The following is a 25,023-nucleotide window of genomic DNA, read 5'->3' as shown; positions in this document are numbered from 1 at the left end:
TGTCTGAGCAGCTGTGGGGGCCAGACAGGGTGCCCCAGGGCACCCAAAATACACCCAGTTACTGCTTGTTGAGTCATTACCCCACTTCCATTAGCTTTTAATGCTTAGGTGCCTATCCTGTTTGTATCTTCAGCAGCCCTGCTCCAGCCTAGGCTTGAAGGGCAACCCTGCTGCCTTGCCTGTGGTGCAGACCACCCTGGCAGCCCTGTTTAGCCAAGTTGCCCCTCCAGCAGGCAGCCCCAAACCCCACATAGAGCCCTGTGTGGTTCAGCAGCACTTTCCTCCATGCCACGGGCGCTGAGGGCTCCTCCCTGGAGCCAGACTTTTTGGGCTCTGGGCGGCACTCAATGACCGTACGTTGCACATCCTGGCAAGGCTTGGCTGCAGCTGGGGGTCTCTAGTGGCTGGCTTCACTGTGGGGTTTGATGGCATCGCTCTGGGTGAGAGGAAAGGAAGAGCCCTTGCGTTTCCAGTCTGCCAGCCCTCCTGCAGAGACCTGATTTACCCACCTGACTCAGGGTGCGCTTGCGCCAGGGTCCTGCCTCTGTCCCTGGCTCGCAGCAGATGTTTTGAAAGAGAGTGCAAGAAATCCTGAAGGTGACAGCTACAGAATAACCTGCCAACAGACAAAATTTCCTCCACATCCTATTACTCAGAGGTTGGCTTCGACCCTGGAGCATTAAGCTTTATATCCCCTGTAAGTGCTGTCTGTGTTTGTTTGCTCTCTACATCCCCACCACGGTAACCCTGAATCTTCTGGATATTCAAGGAGAGGACAAAGGGCCTCACTGCCTTTTTTTTTTTTTTTTTTTTTAAATAGAGACATTCTTTAAGTTAAGCCTAGAAAGAAAAAATAAAGTCCAGTCCCAGATGTTACGCCTCTCCTGGAAGGACTTTATAATTACTTTTCTACTCTAAGGAAATAGTTTTGCTCCCCACAAAAGGCTACACCAGCAACATCTGCCTGGTAGGCTGTTCAAAGAGCCAAAGCGTATTAAATGCACGGAATAAACGATGTTGAATAATGCCATTCCAGTTACATCATATTACAGGGGGATGGGAATGGTAGGGACACAAATAAGTGTGAAGGGATGGCAGTCAGATGATGCTTATACATTATTGCTTCTAATTTTCTAAATTATAATCAATGAGAGAGATGGACGGGTAAATGCCAGCATGAACTGTCAGCAGTACTTCATAGAAATCTCAACTATCATTCTTAACTTGACAGTGTACTTCAAACACAGAAAACTTCAAATTTAAAATAAAGCCCTTTTCATCTGATAAAGTTGCCAGGAAGAACAAATAATTAAACATATTGAACCATGGTGCTGGCAGCTCATCCCCTCTTGGCAGGCATGATGCTGCAAAGCTGGGTCTGAAACCTGTCCTTCTGTGAGGAATGCAACCCCCAGCCCCAAAACATCCCCACCTCTCTCCACAGCTGACCTGATGGCTCACCCCACCTGCTTCTGCTGCCAGCTTCTTCCAAGACTGCAAAACTTGCTCAAGGAAGGGGCTTTGCACCAAGGGATTTTCTGCAAAGAGCAGGAGCACAGCACACATGAACATGACATTCACGACACAAGGGTCTGTCTTGCGTATCTGTTCAGGATCCTTGCATATGACTGAGGCGCCTTAGTGTTACCTCAAAATACTGATATCTCTATAATAGCATTACAGGAAAGAGAGTACATTAGGTATAAAGCAGAGAGAAACATGAAGGCAAAATAAAAATTGGAAGGAAGAATGTACTTAAGGAGAAAATGAGAAAAATGGTTGTGGGTAAAAAAAAAATCTCAGCTGAAATACTGAGAGAGTTTTGAGATAATATCAAATTATTATTCAAAAGGACCATGGAAAAGACTGGGATACAAGAAAGACTAAGAGTATAGAAGAATGAATGGAGAATACAAAGAAAAGAAGGGAAAGAAATAATTATTATTGCCACTTTTTTATTTTGTAGAAAGTTTGCTTTTGTACAGCATCTGACAACCATTTATCAAACAGAGAGCCTCAAAGAAATTCACAGCCCTGGAAATGGAGGCCAGAGACAAATTGTATATGCTTCACTGTGACGACTCTTGGAAGCTATAGATGTTCATTGTTTGGACACACAATGGACAGATTAATATCTCCAGATGTTCACCATCCATCCTCCCAGAACATTAATGGGCAGGCCAGGGAATGAATGCTTTTAGCAGAAACTTCATTTTCCGCTACTGCTTCAGATGAAGTATTTTGTGTTTATTTTCTGGAGAGCACCTGCTCCAAATGTAGGGAGCCTACACAACAGAGCTACTCTGTGCCACCACCCAACGTCACACAAAGCCTGCAAACTGTCCATACAAGTGCTGGTGAACTGACTTCCAAAGAGAATGAGAATCCAGCATTGCTTTTGACTATTTTACCTGATAGGAATAAACAAATATTTAAAATTATAAAAGTATTGAAGTGGTTAGGTGGTTTGGAGATCAGCACAGGGATAGTACTTCTCTTAAGCCACAGACTTAATAAGGCAACTCCTGTAAGAAATTTGAACTGGAATTTGTCCATAATTATACTACAATTGTACTACTTATTCACAGAGGAAAAAAGTACATCAATTTAGCATTATCAAATGTGATACAATTAGTAGTCAAACGTTTATTTATTTTTGTAGAAAAACCTGTGATGACATTTTTGGAAAGGCTCTAGATAACAAATGCCCATTTGAATTTTAACAGAAAAGCTGTTTACCACCAATTCTCAATGCCATGTGAAACACTGCTGAAAAATAGTAATTCAGCAGCAGCACCCAAGTCCCCTTGAAAATTGTTCAGATAGATAGTTTTGAAAATACTATCTTTAATATTATTGGCATGGTCCCCTCTCATTCCCATTCATGAATTCCCACTGGCAAAAACTAACCTTCTGCTGAAGCAGACAGACTTAATCCTACAAAAAATACTGTAAGTGAAGGAAGTACACTTGTTCCCTTCAGTGTACGAATCTGTAAGAGAAAACAAAACAGGATTTGGTCTTCCACCGATATGAAGAGGATGTTAAAGAGGCGTGTGCTTTTTCCAACTTGAGTAATTTCAGTGAAATGGATGCTCAGGTGGCAGCTGGGAGGACTCGAGTTTCTCAGCTTGGGCTACAGCTATGTTACAGACGCACACTGTCCCACAGAGGAGATTCGCACCCTGAGAAGAAGAGCAGTGCTCTGCAAGAGGCCGTGCTGTTTCTCTGGCTCTTCTGCTGGTGCTGTGCTGAGCGGCACCAGTTTTCCTGTGGGATGGTCAGGTCACTTTAGCTGACCTGAATTTGCTCTCAAAATGCCTTTGCCATAAACCAACGGGAAGAAAAGATCTGAAAAACTGAAGGTAAAATCCTGGCTCTTCTCCAGTGAAATCATTGAAGAATTTAGCTACTCCTTTCAAGAGAACAAGGAATTCACCCACAAAGGATCGATATCCAAATATCCTGTACAAAATCTGTGGGTGCTGTTGTATGCAGCAGTTTTGAAAAGCACTCAGTTCTTCCTGTAGGTGGGTAACCCACTTATATAGAAAAAAACCCACATTTTGTGACAGCCAGCAGAAAAGATAAGAAAGAGACACTGGATAGGAAAAATAAGATTAAAAAAATTAGCATGCCATTAAAGCAAGTATAAATACACATTATATTACATGAGTGAACTGTGTTTTCTTTAGTGTACGTGCCATTTTTAATTAATTCATACACTAAGTGCTAAAGTGTTTCCTAATGCCATTAGGTGGTGCTTTTTTAAGTAGTAGAATAAATAGTTCTTGCACGGTTCTTTTCTGCATCTGATTCTCATTTTCTTAAGTAAAAGAAAATTTAAACAAAACACCACGGGTGCCTTCTCCTTCCAAAGCCCACTGACCTCACACAGAGCTTTGTATCATGTTTCTGAGGCACTCTGGCTCCCCTCAGGTGTGATAAACTGCACTTTGGGCACGATGAGGGAGGGATTCGTTCTCCGCATGGAGTTGCTCCTCCGAATGGAGTTGTTTCTCCTCATGGAGTTGCGTTTCCGCAGGGAGTTTTGGTGGGACAGCTCGCTCTTCTGCAGGGTCTGGATGAGAATGGATGGCTTCTCGTCAAGCTCTCGAGCACTGCAACGTGGCGCTGCTACTTTGACGGTGTTGCCAAACTTGGAGTAGTCGACTGCGTACACACCTTCCTCTTCGGTGACGATGGGAACAAAGCGGTGACCCCACAGGATCTCCTCTGCTATGTAGGAGGTTCTCGCCTGCGTCGTGATGCCAGTCGTTTCTACGACTCCTTCAAGTATCACGATGAGCTCCAGGTCCTGGAGCACCAGATCAGCAGCAGAGATATCGTAAAGAGGACTCCGCTTGTCTATGACATGACAAATGATTAAGGGAGCCACGAGGAAAATATTGTTGCTTTCAATGGGGTTATCCACAGGGATATCTACTTGATGAATGGGTATGACTTCTCCTTCAGGGGTTGTAGTCTTCCTCACAACCTGGATTCTTACTGAGGCGCTAATGATCATGCTCTTCCTCAGGTCTCCCACTCGAAACATGAAGCAAAGTTTGCCATTTCGAACTGCAATGACCGCCTGCCGGCTGAAAATCAAAGTCTCAGCCCGCCTGTGAGCCTGTGCGGTTTTCATGAATATGCAGCCCAGCATGACTGCATTGATGATCAGACCCACAATGTTCTGCAGGATCAAGACCGTGATGGCCAAGGGACATTCCTCTGTCATCATCCTGCCCCCAAAACCAATGGTCACCTGAACTTCAATGGAGAAGAGGAAAGCGGAGGTGAAAGACCTGGAGAATAAGATTGCACAAAGTTACCTCTAAGGACATCAAACACAAACTGAGAAGCTATTAACATATACTTTCTAGAAACAAACTTAAGGACCTGTTTGTACAGTCCTGGTACTCTTAAGCCTTCTGTTAACAACAGCAGAAGCATTACATGCTCAGTGACCCTGTTTTTTTGTGATCGGTGTAGTGTCTAATGGTGACAGGGAAGACGTCAGAACCTGAACTCCTAAAAGACTGTCTGTAACACTAGGTGACCCTGCGAAGCTCACTAGATCCTCTCTGCAGGAACACATGCTACCCACTGTGTTAGTCGACAGTGCTGTAACACCTGGGCTTTCCCCACCTTCTCCATCCCATGAAGCTCTTGGTGGAGAGCAGTGGTTTTAGCAATAGTGAGCAACCGGCTGGCACACCAGCCTGTGCAGGGAATGGAAATTAGGGAAAATTGCAGCATTCCACTCATACTACCTGTCATGATCCCCTTTAGCAGGATTTCCTGGAGGGAAAGGGAACACACCCAGATCCGTGACACTTCCCAAACCCTTGCTTGCCTTGTGACTGAGCCTGCAGGATCAGGCTGCAGAGAGAGGCCAGTGGCCTCCACAGTCCTCTCTGCACATCCTGGCAGGAGGACAACACTGTCGCCCACTGTTTGGGTTTAGCTCACTGCCATGGCCAGACTAGCTGGAAAATTCCAATACAGGAGTGGGTTGTAGAAGTGTGAATTAAGTTAAACTTCCCTAATACGCTATAGTGCTGGACATCAGAGGATGCTGTCCACAAACTTTCCAAATACATTATTTATAGTAGTCCACAATGCTATATTCCCTGTATACACCAGGGTCTTTCATTTCCTTTTGTAACCAGACACATCCTTCACCAATGTCTCTTATGTCCCAAATCAGTACCCGGGGTTTATCTGGTACACATGCAGCGCATTGGGTCTCATATGAACTAATATCATGGTCACCCTTCTAACACAGTGCAATCCACCAACATTTGAAGCATTATCATGCTCAGCATGGTTTTTCCTATGCAAAATATATGCCCTGTCTATGAGGATAGTTCTAAACCATTCACTGGTTTCGGTTTGCTTTTCAATTAATCTGCTTTTAAATAACTTCTTCTTTTTTTTTTTTCCTAACCATATTTTCAGTGAACCTGAGGTCATGAGGAGACATTAAAATAGCATAGGCAATATCAGGGATAATTTTCTGTAGGATGAAAAAGTTCATCTTTCAGAAAACCAGCCAGTCTCTGCAAAGATATCTTTGAAAGAACTTTGTCCTTTTTTTGCGTTTTCTCTTTTTTTAATCTTTGGCATATTCCCTTGTATTGAGGGGTTTATTTTTGCATTTCATGCTGAAGAAATCAGGGATGAAGGAGTTAGTTAATAGAATTCACAGAATGATTTCTTATGTTCCTGAATATTCAGCTACATGCAGAATGAAGCTTCTGGCTTAAACTTAATTCAGCTTAATTCAACTTAAAGCTCTGTGGAGTAAATATTCTGATTTCCCTTCACAGTACTCCTTTAAAAAAAAAAAAAAAAGAAAAGACAATCCACCTTTCTACAGTGGAAGTAACTGAAGCCGCAAGTTTGTACAGCATTTTGACCATGTGAAAAGGGAGCCAGAAACTCCAAATCACACTATTCCCAGGTCCTTTGCTTTAGAGCTGTGTAACAGTTTTCCTCTTTGGATAACATTTACTTGGTGTGACAAAGAGCTGTGAGACTTAGAAATTTCTGCAGTACTTTGAAAAATTAAAGTGCTGCGCAAGTTCTAGGCACTGGTTAAAATTTCCAAAACCACGTTTCCCTTAAATCTATAATGGCACCTACCCAAGAAAGCTCTCCTGAAATATCTGTGGGCCTAAATCTCAGGAAAGTAGGTTAAAAAATATTTGCCATTATTTTGGCATACATATCATTGCAATTTTAAATATGTTATACTTCCATTAACTCACCATTCTTAAAAATGTCAGCAATCATATTGCTATTTCATGACTTCATCCAAAGCGGTAGCCAGATTTAACAAGATGAAGTATTTCGCTATGAAAGGAAAAGTTTTTCCATGGCTTGGACATGGACACTTGAGCAGCTGTTGGCTGAACCACCCCAGGTACTTGCACGAGGGAGCGATGCGTGTTCTTTGTCATGGGCTAAACCAGAAAGTTACACGGATTCATTTGCTCTGCTTTTTCACACCCCTCCAGGCTGTCCTTGCAGTGCAGGTTAGCAGCCATCCTGGAAGAGCCACCTGCATGGGGCTGCCGCAGCCGGGGCTACGGGGAGGGAGCGAGGGGCAGAGCCGCGGCTGTGGGGCTGCCTCGCCCCAGTGGCACGAAGCCCTTGGCAGCCGGCTCAGGCTCTGCGGGGTGGCCCAGGAGCCCCGTGGGGAGCCCCATGGGGTGGGTCAAGCCGAGGGAGCTGCCAGCCAAGTGGAGGAATGTCCCCCTGGTTGACCCTGAAGAGCCGGCAGGGTGTAGCTACTCGCTAATTCGGGTTGGACAAATCCCACAAATCCCAGAAACGCCAGGGGTGACACCCCAGCGGGTGCAAGCTGGGTCATGACGTCTCATTTAAGAGGCAACTGCTTGTGGTCAGTTATTGGAAAAGAAGTAAGACGGCAACCCCCACCGCCGACCCCAAACCCCCAACCTAATGAAGGTTAGCTTGGAAAAACCCCCATTTCCTTTAGCTTGGACATGGACACTCGAGCAGCTGTTGGCTGAACAGCTTAATGGCTTAATCCCCATTTAGCAAAAAAGTGTCAAAACAAAGGGCGAATGAAATCTCCACTCCTTCAATAGAGTGTCCCTTCAAACTTGGTGAGGTGCCTCAAACCTATGTGCAGGAGAAAGGAGAAAAGGGAAGCGGATACTCTGATGTCTCAGCGGACCCTGCAGCCCCCCCAGTCCCTCACAGCACTGCAATGTGTAACGGCAGCTGATCTGGGGCAGTCTGGTGATAGCGAATCGGGATTTTTCTGCTTAAAAACCTAGTGCTGTAAAAAGAGATTTTACTGATGAGATGATGAAGCGATCTTATTGCTGACCCCCACCCCCGATTAACAAACGCTCTTCTATTCCGTGTATGTATGTGTAAGTTTATCAGTGCCTTGAAAATTGTCATGGCTTTGGGGATGGAAGGTGAAGTACTTTAATGGGTGACATTTAACCTAGTGGTCCCTTAAGCTTTCACTGTCTGACACATCATGCATGTCATGGAAACTGTTCCTCTGTCAAACTGCTGGCCCATGGCTTCATCAAGGTATTTTGGAGCACCCCATATTTAGCTGTCTCATGAGACTCATCTTGAAAGACACCTAGTTTTGCCCTAAGTGGCACTTTTTTTGCTAGCCCTGCCTGACACCCACGGCCAATGCCCTGCGTCTCAGGCACCGCTCTTGGGGCGGCCACCTTCTGCCAGTACAGCGAGTGGCTCGCACCACGCTGGGGATGCTCCCGCTGCCGTAGACAACGTTACAATACATATAACACATACCCACTCTTGTAGCAGGCTCTTATCTCGACAGGCAAGGTATGTTACCCACAGAGTGTGGAGACACATGAAAAGCAGCAGGTCTCCCTCTCTTTCAGATCCTGTAAGGAATCAAAGAAATCTACAGTACAGTATTTTCCAAGCCTGGAGGGCCTGCTGAATTTATGTAATCTAGAGGAAAACACTGCACTTTTCAACTGTCTCAACCAGACACAATGGTTCACGTAAACCAAAAGCTGCATTTTAGGCATCAGCAGGACAGCAGGCAGCTCCATTCCCGCCCCTTCTTCGTCCCACCGACCGTACTTTACCTGACACACGTCACGCATGGTGTCCACTTCGTGCTGTTTGTAGCGCTTTCTGTGCTTGGGTCCATGTCGCCGTGGGCAAAAGCCACCAGCCACCACATCATGGCAAAGAGCAGCCAGCTGCACAGGAAGGACATGGTAAAGATGACCAGCGTGTGACGCCACTTCAGGTCCACCAAGGTGGTGAAAATATCTTGCAGGAATCGCCCCTGCTCACGGATGTTCTTGTGTGCCAGGTTGCATGCCCCGTTCTTGGCGATGAAGCGGGCTTTGCGTGGCCGGTCTCGGATGCGCGGCTTGCGCAGGTTCTCGGCAGCGATCCGTGCCAACACATACTCTTCAGGGATGATACTCTTCCGAGCCAACATCCTTCTGCCACCATAGTCCACTCAGCGAGATGCGAAATGGGGGGTGGCCCCTCTAGTGCGTCTCCGCAGGGCTCACTCTACCCTGCAAAACGAGAGAACCTGGTCAGATGTGTCACCTACGCGCTACAGCGAGAAGCCCCGCTTAGGTGCCACGCACCAACAACCATTACATCAAATGTCACTGTGTGACTACTTATTCTACGGTGCCCTTCCCTCTTTCAGACCATCATCTGCATATGAGCAAGTGGTATCGGTTCGCAAGAGAAACGAAAGATGCTACTTTGACACTCCTTGCAGGAAAGGAAGCTGCAGAACGGTTTTGCAAAGTTGGTGCAAAGTAACGTGACGTACGGCAGGTCGGTTCCTCAGGCTGTTCCTCCAGCAGGTAGCCGTGCCCAGGTGGGTACCGCAACACGGAGCACTAAGTTATTCTCATCCTTCGGGACCTGAAGAATCAGACTTGTCTGGTTTGAACCAAGGTTAGTCTGCCGAGAGACCGTGGAGACTCATTTCTTGCGGCTACAGCCGCGCGGCGCAGCCAGCAGCCCTGCCGAAAGCCCCTGCCCAGCGCCCCGCAAGCATCAGGAGGAGGAGCTGAGCTGGAGGTGCGGGAGGCAGGGAACGGGACTCCACGGAGCAGGCGGTCGCGTTTCCCCTTCGCGGCTCTCCTTCCTTTCCGGGATTAGGCGGGGAAACCCTCCCTTTATTCCCAAACTTCGTCCCCAAACGCGTGACAGAACAAACCTCCGCAAAGCCCGGCTGCCGGCAGCTGCCCGCCGGCTGGCCCGCCCCACCGGGGGAGGGCAGGGGCTGCCGGACCCCCCGCCGCCTCGCAGGGACCCCCCCCCGGCCCCGCCTCGGGGCTCAACCGGCTGCCCCCCGCCCCCCGCCACTTGCCGCGGCTCGGCGGGGCGGGCCGGGCCCGGCCGGGCGGGGCGGAGCGGGGCGGGGGGCGCGGGGCGGGGCGGGGCGGGGGGCCCGGGCGGTTCAGCCCCGCAGCCCCGGGCCGGGGTCGGGCTGAGCGGCGGGCGGGGCGGCCCGGCCCGGCGGGGCTGGGTGCGGTACCTGCGGCGGGTGGGGTGCTGGGGCATTTTAGGCTGGGTCGGGCAAATTTAGCGGAGGAGCGGGGTGCTTACACTGGCTGCCGGTGGCTTTTCGGTGGGGAGCCGGCTCTGCCTGGCTACGCCAAGCCAGCCCCCGGCTGCAGCAGGGCAGCGGCACGCTTGCTTGCTTCCTCTGGTAAGCCAAAAGTTGTGCCTTTTTAACTCTCTCTTACCTGGAATCTGGCGGAGACGGCTTGCAGGCAGAAGGCGAAACATGTGCGTAAGTGTTTGGAGGACCAAAGCCAGAATCTCATGGCCTTTGCTGCTTTTGACAAACTTAATTACCTGTTTCTGCAAGGAAAAAAAAAAAAAAAAAAACCTACCCAAAAAAAACATTCCTTTTTATGGTTCACAGCTCTTGTTGGGCACAGTCAGGCCCGTTATAATGTTCAGCTGGTGTAATGGGCATTGGCAGATGGGTATTCGTAAATGGGACGGGTATAGGAGAAATTACGCACAATGGCAAAAAACAAACAGTGAAATCGCAGAAGTTCTTTCTTTTTCCCACAGGTCGAGGTTTACAGTTTTGGCTCTTGTGTTTAATGGAAACTTGCATTCTTGGAAATCGCAGCTTTTTTTTTCCGAAGTCTTAGGGTTTGTAGGAGGAAGAATAAACAGTAAATCAACTTTAGGAAAAGATCTAAATTTACATTTTAATGAAGCAAAGCACAGAGATGTCACTGTGTTGGATTAACTCCTCCGTGCCCAAGGAATGTGTGTGTGTACAGTAGGGAGGTTTCTAAAGTTTTCTGTGTATCACTCAAGTGAATGACCTATACAGTATAAAGTTTATACAGAACCTAATTCCTTACTTGTCTCTGTAAACTAGAGAAAGAAAGAAACGCCTGACAGGCCTGCTGCAGTCAGGAAGGTTTTAAGTGTATTCAGGCTTGGAAAATTGGAGAAGGTACATTTGACAGGCAGTGTAATCCTCAGCTTGAAGATATCCACCCTGTTGAACGCATGCACGTGCTCGACTTTAAATAGATGAGTGATTCCTGGAAACTTTTCTAGCACTATCCTTTTCTAATACCAGATATCCAGTAGTCAGAAATGACACAGACTCAAAGCCCCAGTCGTAATAGGCAATTAGCTAAAGATTTGTGTATGAAATTAATGTTAGGCAGATGACCAGCTCCAGCCTGAAAAATCAGGATCTAAAACAATTACCTTTAGATTCTAATCAGACTCTGAGTAAAATACGTGATGTCACTTGGGTGGGTATTTGCAGGATAAGCGTCATTGGTGCCAGCTATGGCACTACGTAGCCTGGGCTCGGAGAACCCAGGGTGTTACCCTGCTACAAATGGGGTGGCAGAGACTGGTCTTGGGGGGCTGATTCATTTGTTTGATGCAGCCTCCAAACGTGCATCTCACTCGGGTGTAACTATTCAAAATAATGGATGTAATACACATGCAAAAAAGTTTCTTTTCCTTTTTTCCTTTACCTTCTCCTCTTCCTCTTCATTTTCCCTCTCCTTTCTTCCTTTTAGCTCCTATGAAGTATTTGTTCCATGCTAGGGCTAGAAAGAAGATTGAAGTTCCCCAGTATGGCTGCTAGCTGCATCTCAAAAAAATAAAGAAACAGCTGGGAACTGCCTGGACCCCCCCCCCCCCCCCCCCCCTTTTTCATAAGATCCTTGAATTGCATTCTTTTGCTTCTGACACAAATTTACTCACCTTACATGCCCAATTGCACAGTTTCCTCTGAAGTTATTACTGAAATCCACAGCTTTATAAACAGGGACACGGCGACACCGAGAAATGTTACTTTTACTTACTTGCCACCTTAAAGCATAACCCACTGCCGCGGCTGTGTTCAGCCTCAGCCCCTTCTCGCTCTGCCAAGGCCCCTCAGCTGCTGGTGTGCTCCTTGCCCTGCCTCTCTGCTGGCAGCGGCTGGGACTGTGTGACACAAAAGTTAGTGTGTGGGTTAGCAGCTCGTTTGGCAAAATGGATGAAAATTGTCTTCAGAGGCAGCAAGGAAGGACCTGCCTCAAGCTGGTCAGGTGGAACAGAAACTGCTGCCAGCACTGGTGCTGTCAGAGGCTCCTACGACCTCGCAGCCCCACTTACTCCCCGCTAACCTGCTGGAGGTTTCCTCCCCCTTCACTGGGCACCAGGCAGAGGCCTGATTTTTTGTAGCTGAGATAGGAAGGGGTCCCGCCACCAAACACACACAAATAATCTTGGCACAACCCCAGTGTGGCTAAATAAAAGCTATTGATCGTTTTCCCCGTCGTCACACATTGGAAGAAAAGTGCTCAGAAAATCCCGTCTTTCCATCTCCACCTGTTCCGTACTGAAAGAGCTTCCCCCTCACAGGAAGGGATGCCTTCCTCCTCTCTTACGCTTGAGATGAGCTTCGAGGAAGCCTGCTGGGCCACGACCACCGGGATGTGAAGATCAGGAGCACCAGAACTATTCCCTTTTCCTGGTTAAACATTATGAGACATGATTTTGAGCACAGAGTCCGCTTCCCCAAGTTACAGCGTATGAATATGCTCTGGAGAGTGACAGCAACTAAAAATGTTCCCCTTTGCCCTTTTAAATACTTGCTTGGTTGCCACATGCACATTTAAGTCTAAGATTTAAGTAATAGCTGGGAAAATCTCCCAAAATGTCTCCTAACCCTTTTTGTAAGGAACATAGTGTCTGAGTGCTGTGAACACAGCCTTTTCAGGCAAAAAATGATCAGAATTGATGGCAGGTTTGGGTCCAGTTTTATCACGGCCCGTCATGCGTCTCCCTTCTTGCTGTTTCATTTCCCCTCCACCCACAAGAGTTACTGATATTCACTTTACAATTATGCCTATCTAAAAAAGGATTATATAAAGTGCTTAGACATGAATCTGAAATTTCCACATTATAGCTGTGTCCAGCCCTTTCAGAAAATCCTGCTTCGTAATAAGTTTTGTTTGAAATTCTAATCTTAGCTTAGAGATAGGATGACTTTGCAGGCATCCAGAGATGTCATGCACTCAGCACGAGGCTTCCACAAAGACACAAAGCTGATAAGCCATATTCGGATAGCATGGATGAACTCTTCCCCAGCTGAACTGGCAGTAGATCCATCAAACATGAAAGAGCAGAAACTGCAGACTAAGGGCATCTGTTACCCTGAACCAGCTTTTTTTTTTTCTGTTTCATGCAAGAGCAGCAGGACAAAAATAGTCTTCATCATCAAAATACATGTAACTAGTGCCCCTTGTCCAATATTACTAAGTTGCATAATGAAATTTGTAGATGTTCTGTGGGTTTGCTGGCAGAGGGATTGTTTCCCATTAAAACTATCTGGTTTGGAAATGATACAGCTGCCTTGTTCGACAAAATTTGGTGCTCTGACTTCTCTGTGCGTGTCAGGGTATGGGGTGCAGGCTGTCAACCCTCTGCAAAGCTAGCAATATGTCGGCAGTTCTGTAGATCTCTGTTATGGTACTTCCAGTACTGACAAAGGGGGTCTGGTGCATTTGTCACTGGGAGTTTAGTATTTTCTATCCCCCCGCACGTAGTCACCAGGTAGCAGATGGGGTGATACGTTGTGGTTTATCTTCTGCAGCTCAGTGAGCTGATGGGCACTGCTGGCCATTGCCAAGGTATCCCCTACTTTTGTATCTGGTCTCTGCGTAGCATGGGGAAGAAAGAGACCCACACCATCTTGGGTGAACTGTCTTAAATGGCAGCAGCCGCATCCCCTAGAGCACATCCTTAGCTCTTCAAGCAGGTCTGAGCTTGCTATAGTTTGAACAGCATTAGCCTGACTTTAGACTGTCTCTGCTCACAGCTGGCTCCATGGGCTTGGTGGGCAGCGATGCTCCAGCCAAACCTGCTCAAAGCTGGGCCCTTGCTGCTGCTTGCAGTGCAGCACACGCTCCCTCTCCGGCTCCTGTGGCCTCTCCTAGGAAATGCTGCTGTCCTTTGAGGGCTCCCCTGGTTCTGCAGAGGGTCGGCTCGTGGGCCACTAGCACGTGTCAGTGAGAGAGGGCACGGTCCTAGAGAAATGGATTCAGCCCTGTTGCGTGCGAGAGCAGGCAGGGAACTATTTTGGACTGGGGCTGCAGCCTCTGGCCTCCAGCACAGTCAGCACTGTGGGGGAGGAGGGGGGAGAAGAGAGGAAAGATCATCACACCCAAATGACATAGTTCCTGCAGTCATCCGATTTATGAAATCCAACATCATTTAGCCTCTGTTTCCCTAACTCCACCTCTGCTCCAGGGACATGCCTGAGCCAGGAAAGGGGTAGTTGAAAGAAATGCCTCATGCTCCGGGAAATACCTTACACTCACTCTCTGCCATAAGCCCTAGCCTCATTTCCCTCTAGAGATGACCACATCATATTAAATCCTTGTGCAAAACCCACCAAGATTTCTTGCAGCCCCACACTACTTACCAATCTTCCTATCTTTCCCTTTAATTTTAGCTGTGTGTTTGTTTCTTCCCAGATCTCTCACTTACAGTGCAGGCCGAAAACCAAAGCTGCACTTTGCTGAGCCTTAGTACTACAGAGACTCAGCCTGTCACAACACCTCCATATCAGGAACTCTGGCACCACCTTTACCCAGTCCACTTTGATAGGTCATGGTATCCCCGACTGGCAAAGCTAGGTAATCCTCTCATTTTTTCAGTTCACCGCAGATAGTAGCTCCCACATCCTTCAGTTTAAACCTTTAGCTCAACGTACAGAAATACTGTCCTGTCACATCTGGGACTTACCTAAGTCAGTATCTGCTACAGGGTGAGATGGCAATAGTCAAAGTGGTACAGCCTTTTTCTGATACCTGATGCTCTGAAGTACATCTGTCACGTTACGTGCCCCTTCCTGGAGCAGGAATTTCTTCTAAGGCTCTGGGAAGAGACCAGTTTGGGATTGTTTCTTTGCCTCCCCATGCCATAATTTATGGAAATCAGTTTCCAGGTAGGTTGAACATGGTTACAATAAGTCTCTAGCTGTGTTGCTAATTAGAGTGTTCTTTGCCTTAGGCGCTTCTCCCCTCTGGCTCATTGGCTGTTTCCCTGATGACATTTTTTCTGTGGAAAAACTGGCTGCTGATCCATCTCTCTGTGATGATTCTCATTTCTGAGTTTATGGGCCAGACCAGCCTCTGAATACACTGAGTAGAGATGTGAACTCTTTGCCTCCTGTAGCTGGTGGAGATGTGGATGCTCCTCTTCCCACTTTTTGCCAAACTCTAATGATCCATCATCAGATGGAGGCATCAAATGGTTTAAGTTCACGCACTGGTGAAACCACAGTGTAGGATGACTTCCTACAAGCTCCTAACCTGCTGCACAGTGCCAAGCTGCCTCCCTGAAGCTGGGGTAGAAAAGCTGGTGGGAAGCTTCAGTACTGTACTTCATATCACCAGGGCATTGGGGAAAAGGTAAACGAGGGTTTGGACTCCTTAGCATCTTCCTCTTGCATTCCTCCATTTTTTTGCCACAGGTCTGCCCATAGCAGGCTATACTCAAAACAGCAGAGCTCTCTGAATGTCTGAGCTGTTCCCAAACTCAAGAGAGTCTCAGAGCAAGGTCTGCTAACATGCTCCTCAGTGATCAGGCACGGCTCTGCACTTTCCTTGGTGTCGTTGCCCTCTTCCCTCTGCTCAGTCTCATCTCGGATTTCCATACAACATTTGGAATTTAAGTCTTGTGGGGCAGGGATTTCCTCACTACATGATACCTCAAAGTGTCTAATACCTGAATTTTTTAAAACATCTTCCACTGCAATGTTGTTTCTCAATTCCTCCATGGCAGGGTTTTGGCTTGTGTTGAGTGGCACCCTCCCACCTACTAACCAGGCACAGCTTGGATGTGGGATGCCCCAAGCATGGTCCAGAGACTGTTCTAAATGTGCTGGATGAACAAGGCAACCTTATTTTGGGATAGCTGTGGTTTCAGACACATGGATGCTCTCACAAGTGGGCTGTGCCACTTTTCCCATTTTATTTAGCAGTGTAGGTAGAGCCTAAGAGTTGGCTCTAGGGACAGGTAAAGCTGCCTCTGGCAAAGTGCTGGCAGCAGCAAAACCCCAGAAACTAAGAGAGGGTATGTACTCCTACTGCTGGGACAAATGATAACTTCCGTTTCTCTTCTCCTTTTCTTCTGGTGGTATCTGAAGCAACAAAGCCAGGTATTGAGGGTATCGAGGGCTTTTCATTCCATCTCCTTGTCCAAACAGTGCTTATTCCTTTTGTGCAGCAGGAGCCAGAAGGCTTATGGCTGGCTTCAGCCTCAGAGTAGTACAATAGAATTTTGTCTCCTCTTCTGAGAATTCCAGAGGTGACTCAGAGGGCCATACCACCAGCTGAAGGAGGTTTTTCTTCTGATTTGTGAAATGGAAATTTTTTGTATCTCCATGTTTGTGCTTCCAGCTCCCCTTGCCTGCAGTGATTGATATCTCTGCTGACTGCAGAGTGAGGGTTAAATTAAGTTTATGCCATTGATGGAAGAGAGATGGCATCTCTCATCTTAAGATCACATCACAGAACAACTGGCAAGTCCAAGCCCTCTGATCTTGGATGCTGTGGTGAGACCTGAAGAAGTAGATGGCCCCAAACCTGAATGACTCAGCCATGAAAATCTGTGGTACTCAGAGCCTCTTAGAACCTCATGTTCCTGCCTCTGATGGAGAGGTCTAATGGTCATAGCTGGTATTGCTGAAAGAGTGAGGGCCTAATCTACTAGTATGATAAAAACACATATAACCATTAGATATGGATGTCTAACTTTCTGCTTTTCAAAGAATATGCTGCTTTGGGGCATCTGTAACTGTGATACTGAAGGGTGGTGGTTCTGGACCATGTCATTTACACTAAGCTGCATTAGTTCCTTAGTTACATGGTTAAATATTTTACTGGACATTTGAGTGATATTTATGGATGTAAGCTGGTACAGCCAGGAAACCCTGAAGTAAATTAAAGGGAGAGTTAAGAAATGTCATGGGAATAGCTATGAGACACTCTTATGGGCAGTGCTAGGTGGCACTGTTCATTACTTACTTATACCTTTTATCCAAAGGATGTATAACCATGTAAAGTATTTATATATAAAACAGACTAATATACATACATGGGAGCGAATGCACTGGGCAGTGAAGTGTGCAACATGGTAACATGTGAGCTGAATGCTGCATTATTATATAGTAATTAATAGGATGAAAATCTCTGTGTTCAATGAAAATTAAAGAAGGCATCTTGCATGTGATGAATGTCAATTACATTAAATAAGGTTGGGCTTTTTTTTAATATATCTGTATTTTAGATGGTTGCTTGTTTATAGTCTCTTCAGGATGTGGCTTATTATATTAGAGAAGTAAACAGCTCCTGCCAGGAATGTCTGTTACATCTGCATGGGTAGTGTCTAGCAGCAGACAGATGCTATCAATAGTTAATAATATTACTAGCTAATAATTAATAATAACTATGTAGCAAATAGATTAAGACTCTTCTAAAAATCTCTATTGTCTTGAAGGATTACATTTGGAAGCTTCTCTGAACTCCGTGGCTTTGTACAAGCCAACACTCTAAGCTGTCCTGCCAAAACGGCATCAGCACATTGCTGATTTCTAAGAGTCAGAGAACTTACACTTCATAACAATTTTTTGTTAATTTGAAAACCTGATGATCTTTCCACACAATTCCACACAGAGGTCAGTTCTGGTGGAGAAAAACCAGAGCAGTAAAAAAAAACAATGTGGAAATGATTGGGATGTTTGCATGGCAATGAAGAATTTGATTTACAGTTTTGTTTTCAGACTTTTTTTAGTACTCTCTTAGTTTTGCCTTTGAAAGAATTTATTTCCAAAGAAACTAAAGAGCTTTTTACGTGTCATCATTGAATTCATGTCAGAGGATTTACATAACATATTTTGATTTTAAATTAGGCTTTCAAAAGATACTACTTGAAGATATAAAATAGCAAATGTGCTGAATTAGTTTTTGCTTTTAAATACATGTTATGGGATAATCATTGCTCCAGAGAGATTTTAACGAGTAGCAGTGTGGTTTCACTAGACATTCTAGAACTGATTTCTGTTGGCAGTGTCACACTGGGGACGCTGGGCCAAAGTACTTGCAAGGGAAACACACTCCAACTTTTGCCACTAGATAATAGAAACATGATAATGAAAATATGGCCCTTGTCCACAGCTTTTTTATAAAGGTAGCTGTTTGCCTCAAATACGTTATATCTCCATTTGTGATAAAATGTCTACATAGCTTGTGTAAAATGTACATGTGATGTTTCCTTCAGCTTCTCATGACAGAATGGGATGTGAATATATCGGCATCTTTACACAACAAAGCAAGAAAGCCCATGGCTTTAGGAAGCAAAAAGAAAGGAATTAATTAAATCAAACAATTTATTGAATAAGAAGTTTGAAGACACCTATCTGATCACAATCAAAAGTGATGTCATCTGTATTTTAAGGAAACACAATTCAGTACAATTACTTTTTGCTGACAGAGGTTTTGCATATAATGAGATGCCAGATCCTTTGGGCCATATTCATGTTGGTACTGACTGAATTCAGTGGAGATGTATTAATTTTTAGCAGAGGTATTCTGCTAGTTTACACTAACCTAAAAGGAGCTTATCCAAGCACTGGAGAAGTCTTTGATAATATATTCTTTCAGCTAAATGATACAGTTGGAAAAAGCAGGCAAGCTCTTGCAGATAAAGAGCTTTTTCAGGTCTGCAGTGAAACTGGAACTGAGAACACTTGAGATACCTCTTTTGCATGTCAATTTGCCTAACAAGACAATGATGTCTCTTTGCAAACTTGGCCTTACTTTATGCCCCTGGCTTATCAGAGCTGTTCCAGACTTCTATAGGGCTGTCTGCCTTGCAGGAAATGCTGCTGGATCAGTGTGTCCTCTTTGGTTTATATATGGCTAAAAATCTCACTGATTGTCTGTCTTTACCTCTCAGAGGCTCCCTGAGGCTATGAAGTTAGCGATCAAAAAGGCAGACATCTAGTTCAAGCTCATTGCCTCGACTTCTGCAGGCATTGGTGAGAGTCGGACACCTCCAGTGGGTGAATCATCCTGTTGACTGATGTGACGTGGATCTTTGCCTGGCATTGAAAAAAGCATACTTTTTTTCTTAGAAACCTTTCTTCTGAACAGAAAGGAAATCAACCTTGAGTTACTCGTACCATATGCTGCTTTAGAATAAAAGTTCTCACGTGTGTGTAAACACACACACATACAGACAACTTATGCTATGTCAAATGGCAAACTTATCCAGGTCATTTTAAGAGGTCTTCATAACAAAACAGAAGGAGTATGAATAGTTAGTTATAAGAGACCCTTTGAAATGTCATATAATATTAATCTAAACCAAGTTTGAAGTTACAAAAAATTACAAAAGATCAGTAATAAACTCAGCTCAGAATTCGGAGTCCTCGCAGCCACTAACTTGATTTATTTCCTTTAAAAAAAAAAAAAAGCAACTTTCCTATTCGGTAATGGTATTGTTTAAAATGTCCATTCCAAATAATTGTCACGCTCCCAAAATCCCTGAAGCATAAATAACAATTAGCAGAGCACAAGTGTTTCAGGCAAAGCTATTCTTAAGGAGATTCTCATCATTTTTCAAGCTGCGATTGCCCAGAAAACATCATAAAAATAATTCACCTTAGATGAATCCCAGCATCCACTGTGCTGATGTAGATCCCCAGCAAAACGAATAGATGGAAAGATCTGTTTTAAGCGCTGGATTTTAAGAAGACAAAAGTCTCCCCTTGCTACCTGTCAACAGCATGGCTTTATGGCAGAGGCTTGTGGACCTGCTTAAAGAACTACTTAAAACCCCTACAGTGGGTTTCCCAGCACATTAAAGCTTCAACTCAGTAATAAACACAAAGGTTGTATGGGGTATTTCTGTTTTAGAAGAAGCAGTAATGAGCAGCTAGCTGTTACGAGTCTGATGAAAGCCACGTACAGGATGGGAGCAGTCTCATCCATACCAGCCATTAGACCTGGCTCAAGGAGCGGGAAAGATAACCGGCTGGTTGCAAGTTAAAGGCTGAGAAACACTGTTGTGGATCCACAAGCAGTTGCATTGGCAGCAAGGGACTATTTTGCTGCTTCTGTCTCAGAAACACTTAGCAGAAGAAGAAATGCAGGTGAGATGAGAAACATAATTTAGGACCTCTCACAGGGACGATTTTCCTTCATCCATAGTTAAAAGAAATGTACACACGACCAGTGTTTGCATTCAAAGCTTCTTTGTAAAAGGAAGAACTTAATACTTCTAGCGCATAATATTGCAATAATGAAAGCTTGTTTAGTTTAATGCTTGGGAAAAAAAAGACAACCCCAAACATGATGACACTCGAGTAAGTGTCCCCCTGAAGAGGAGGGGTGTTATCATAGAAAGCTAGAGAAAGCCAGGGGGAGAGGAGAGTGAGTGCAGAGCTGTGTCAGAGAGGAAATAGAGCAGAGGGTACGGAGCCATATCAGGAAGGAGTGGGAGGCCACAGGCAGAATAAGAAGCATTCAGGGATACAAGCATGAGCCTCAAAGAGGGCATGATATAATGAGATGGTGAAGGAAAAAAGAGGCAGGAAGGCTGTGGCAAGAGAGTAAGGGCTGACCAGCAGAAGGGGAGTGTGACGAGTCAAAGAAGCAAAATCTCCAGGCTGATGTTTCCTTTACCTGTATGCACCACAGCCTAAGGAAACTGCTCCTAAAGTGGACACACTTAAGACCTTTACGTGAAATTAAGAGAAATCTGTTTCAAAGACTTTGTCCCCTCTGCACCCTTCTTAATAACAAAACAGCTGCGCGACTGTTGGGCACACCCTCCTCCATTAGAGGAAAACACAAAAAAGCAAAGTTCAGCCTAAGCCCTTGGTGAGATATAACATCATATGCACAGTGGCTGTAATGCAAAGAGATCTGGTATGTCTATAGCAGTTGGTTTATGTTTGCTGTCTCTCTTGGGATTTGTGTATGTTCAATAGGATTAATTGCTTCAGGAATCAAATTGTGCTTTTAAACCCGCTAGGCAGCTGTGGGATATGCTACAGCAATCATCAAACGCTTTGACTACTGTTAACATAATACTGGGGCCAATATTCCGGCACACTTCCATCAAAATGAATAAAGCATGCTGGTAGGTTTTTCTCAGCCCATAATGTATTTTCTTTTCTACGTGTTTCAACAGCAGTGTTAAGTTCTATAGCTCTGGAAGGAGGGATGAGCAAAGAAGGTGCTTCTTACTCCTGTAATGGCTCTGGGACATATGTAAGAGGAAAGAGGTACTAATTATTGGCCCCTCTTAAGTACTACAAGATACCTGATACAATCCCAGGCCCACAGCCAACATTTAATGTAGTGGGAACCGGGATCTCACTGAACTAGTTGGCACCACTTAAATCGGGATTGCATCATCATCAAAGATACACAGATAAACAAGGTTATGTGTACTTCATCTTCATACTGACTGATTCTGACAGCAATGAATCCAATTAGCTTTTCACTGAAGACAATGAAATTAAATCAAGAATGATTTTGGCCTTTTGGCTCTGAAATCTGTGTCACACCATGCGCTTCCGCTGTAAACATCTGCTTTATTTTTTTATTTTCTTTGTATGACAAAGTTCAACACAGGGAATTAATCCAGAAAAGAGCAAAAACTTTTCACAGCAGTAGACGGGGAAATCACAGAAGTACTTCCCCTCATAAAATGTTCAAGACTGAGTTTTTTGCTTGGTTGTGTCACACAGCTTTTATTTCCAATAGTTAAGATGGAAAAAAAAAAAAATAAACCAATGTATCATTTTTACACTACTAGACTAAATGTAATCCAAATTCTAAGCCCTACAGCTTCTCCAAAATTCATGGCATTCTTTTTGCCAGGTACTGTGCCTTATGTTCTTTTCATTACACTAGAAATAGGCTTAAGTGCACCTCGTGTTCTTCCTAAATCTTCTAACAATACATGAATAAGAATCACATTGAATACTACTAGTGAAGCTGATGTCTCAAGCTCTGCCTTTGAAAGTGCCTGTGAAACTCTTTCTGGAGTCAGTGCCCATTGTGCAGTTGTCATGGTTCAGAATCTAGCCATATGCATTTCAAGTGCAGGCAACATTTTCAAAGCTGTATGATGTAAATATGTATCTAAATTCACCTAAATTCTTGAAGATATAGAAATAATTTGAAAATTGTACCTTCTTGGACTAGATCTGATTTAGAGATATGCCAGAAATGTGTAAAGGAAAAGAAAGGTTGTCCCAGAATAAAAAATAATGTGAAGGACTAATGACATACAAAACAATTAGTGGTTGGCTAATTACAGGCCATTTTAAGTAGAGTATTTTAGTGGTCATGTTTAAAAGACTGGCTAATATCAAGTTTATGAATTCAGATTATTTTTAATACAAAGTCTTAAGATACTGTACAAAATTCTTCTATAAGCCTATTAAAACATGCATAATTATAGGGTGATTTGCATCTTTGACTGAAGAAAGTCTGCAGAACTAATATGGTTTTAGGAACTGGCTGTAGGGATAAGCCACCATTGCACTGAAAAATAGTACTGTGCCAACTATCGTGCAAACTAAAGTGAAGGACAGGAAGAATTTCCTTATTTCTGATGACATTCCTTTCCCTCATTCACTGCTCCTCTGCTACAGCTTGAAGAGCAAAGTTTATGCCTTTGGAATGCAGTAGAGTGCCGCAGTGTTACGAGTTTGGATTTTTTTTTTTGCGTTTTTTTTTAAATTTTTCCCCTCTGGGGGCACAATGCTTCTGGGGATCTCTCATTTCCTTGACAAACTGCACGATTTGATTGCCGGTTCCAGCATAGCATATGCAGTTTATAAGAGCAGTGCATTCTTTTGCTCTCTATAAAAGAAAATAAAGTCACTAAAAAGTCTAAGGAAAATGCCAAATTCCCAGGAAATAAAAATGTCTGCCTTGTGTGTGTGTGTGCATGTGTGTGTGTGTGAAGTTTAATAGCTTTTGAATGAAGTGACATTTTTATTGCTTTGAGGCATACATGTATTGCAATAGGTTTTATTATTTTGGAAGATGGAAGTGTGAAGAAAAACACTCTAAAAAAAAAAAAGGTAAAAGTGATGTTACATTGAATAGAAAATATTTGCATTTCATTTGTTTAAAAATAAGCTGTTAAAATGCATCATGCGATTCTTCACATGTCAGCCCGGACAAATGAAGCAAAGATGCCGTCTTCTTGAGAAAGTAGGTTCTCAGGCGTATCATATTCTAAAATGTTCCCTCGCTTCATGACAATGACCAGGTCTGCCGTTAGGATGGTGTGAACGCGATGCTGCCATAAAGAAAAGCATACAGAAGTTTTTATTACAATAATTCTCACTGCAGTTCATTAATGGGCCTAATGCAAGGCATACCAAGCTGGTGGAAGGCTGTCCTTGTTTATAGTGGTATTTGGAGTAGGTCCTTGTACTATATCTTTAATCTGAAGAGATCTCCAATTACTTTACAGCCTCTGGCGCCAAGCCTGAAAATACTTAAGCATGCACTTCACTTTTTGGTCCGCTAATTGCCATTATGGAGAGCACAGCTGTTGGAATAAATCCTATGGCATCACTGAAATACATAGAATCATAGAATCATAGAATCATCTAGGTTGGAAAAGACCTTTAAGATCATCCAGTCCAACCATTAACCTACACTACCAAGCCCACTCTAGACTAATCAAGGGTAGACCAGACTAAACCATATCCCGAAGTGCCACATCTACCCGTTTTTTAAACGCCTCCAGGGATGGTGACTCCACCACCTCTCTGGGCAGCCTGTTCCAATGCCTGACCACCCTTTCCGTAAAGAAATTCTTCCTAATCTCCAGTCTAAACCTCCCCTGGCGCAGCTTAAGCCCATTTCCTCTTGTCCTATCGCTAGCTACTTGGGAGAAGAGACCAACACCCACCTCACTACAACCTCCTTTCAGGTAGTTGTAGAGAGCGATAAGGTCTCCCCTCAGCCTCCTCTTTTCCAGGCTAAACAACCCCAGTTCCCTCAGCCGCTCCTCATAAGACTTGTTCTCCTTTAGAAAATATGGGCGAGAATCATGCTGGGTATGCCTGCACTGTCAGGTGGCTTAGCATCCTGCTCCGCTCCTTGGTCTCTGTACCCTGACTGTCTGCTCTGCATCTGTCTTAGGGCACTCCTGGGCTGTCTCCTTCTGTAAATCAGTTAGCTCCCTCTAAGATTAAATTTGTGGGTGCTACAAGCAATACTTTAGCCCCATAGGCAACAGGAATGAAACGATGTGAATACAGCCAGTCAGGTATAGACACAATGAACTCTAAAAGTGTGATATTTCACTATAAAGGCTGAAGGTCAGGGATTACTTCATGGAGTGGATTCCTCTAACATTATAGATTCAATGCTAGCTGCCTGTCTAAGCTTTAGTTAAATATGATGAGCATAAATAGTCATGAAATTAAACAAACCCAGGAACGATACAATAAACACCTTCTTGCACTGTCATCTCGGAAGTTGTGCAGTAGAAAGAAAGCAGAGTGAAAGGAAACTAAAGAGGTAAAAATAACTACCAAAGAGCCAGAAGTCTTGTGAACAGGGTGGTCTGAGAGAGTCTACTTGTGAGTCTTCACCAAAGTGGTGAACAGGCCGTCCTCTTTGAGGAGTAAGTTTGAGGCAGTGTCACATTCAACTAGAAAGCCCTCAGAAAGGACTAGGACAATATTGGCATCCAAGATGTGAGACACGCGATGCTGGAAAAAAGAAAAGAAAAACAGGTGGGTGAAGGAAGGATCAGCCATGAAGAGAGGAAGGAAATTAAGCCAACTCTGTGAAGAAAGCTAAATATTAACCTGTGCCATTTTGCTTGAGACACCAACTTTGGAAAGGCAAAGCAAAAGAAAAGTGAGATTTCAGTCAGAAGGACAATACTGAAAATTTGAATGGCATGTAACTG

At 44.5% G+C, this 25,023-nt stretch overlaps 2 protein-coding genes across 3 annotated transcripts in view; both read right to left on the bottom strand.

The window, feature by feature from the left end:
• Positions 1–3,907: 3,907 nt before the first annotated feature.
• KCNJ8 (potassium inwardly rectifying channel subfamily J member 8) lies at positions 3,908–8,989 on the bottom strand. Its single transcript, XM_075715061.1, has 2 exons — positions 8,625–8,989; positions 3,908–4,808 (listed from the first exon to the last, which is right to left on the bottom strand). Exons 1-2 carry the CDS (start codon positions 8,987–8,989, stop codon positions 3,908–3,910), a joined length of 1,266 nt encoding a protein of 421 aa, XP_075571176.1.
• Positions 8,990–23,253: 14,264 nt separating this feature from the next.
• Positions 23,254–25,023, bottom strand: part of ABCC9 (ATP binding cassette subfamily C member 9) — a 67,575-nt gene continuing 65,805 nt past the window's right edge. Inside the window, exon 38 of one of the 2 annotated variants that reach the window (XM_075728107.1) lies at positions 23,254–23,391. In XM_075728107.1, the coding sequence (XP_075584222.1) occupies positions 23,254–23,391 (138 nt within the window). Of the gene's footprint in view, positions 23,392–24,682; positions 24,821–25,023 lie in introns of those variants that run through there. The other variant, XM_075728106.1, reaches the window with a different exon arrangement.

The sequence above is a fragment of the Pelecanus crispus genome, chromosome 1 (genome assembly GCF_030463565.1).
Source record: "Pelecanus crispus isolate bPelCri1 chromosome 1, bPelCri1.pri, whole genome shotgun sequence".
NCBI lineage: Eukaryota > Metazoa > Chordata > Aves > Pelecaniformes > Pelecanidae > Pelecanus > Pelecanus crispus.
The sequence above is the reverse complement of the archived record's forward strand: the minus strand, read 5'-3'. Positions and strand labels throughout refer to the sequence as shown.

Bases quoted from the DNA above. Each gene is read 5' to 3' on its own strand.
- KCNJ8 (XM_075715061.1), bottom strand. From the start codon at position 8,989: ATGTTGGCTCGGAAGAGTATCATCCCTGAAGAGTATGTGTTGGCACGG. The intron at 4,809-8,624 runs GTAAAGTACGGT...CTTATTCTCCAG, and splicing joins CCATGCGTGACGTGTGTCAG to GTCTTTCACCTCCGCTTTCC.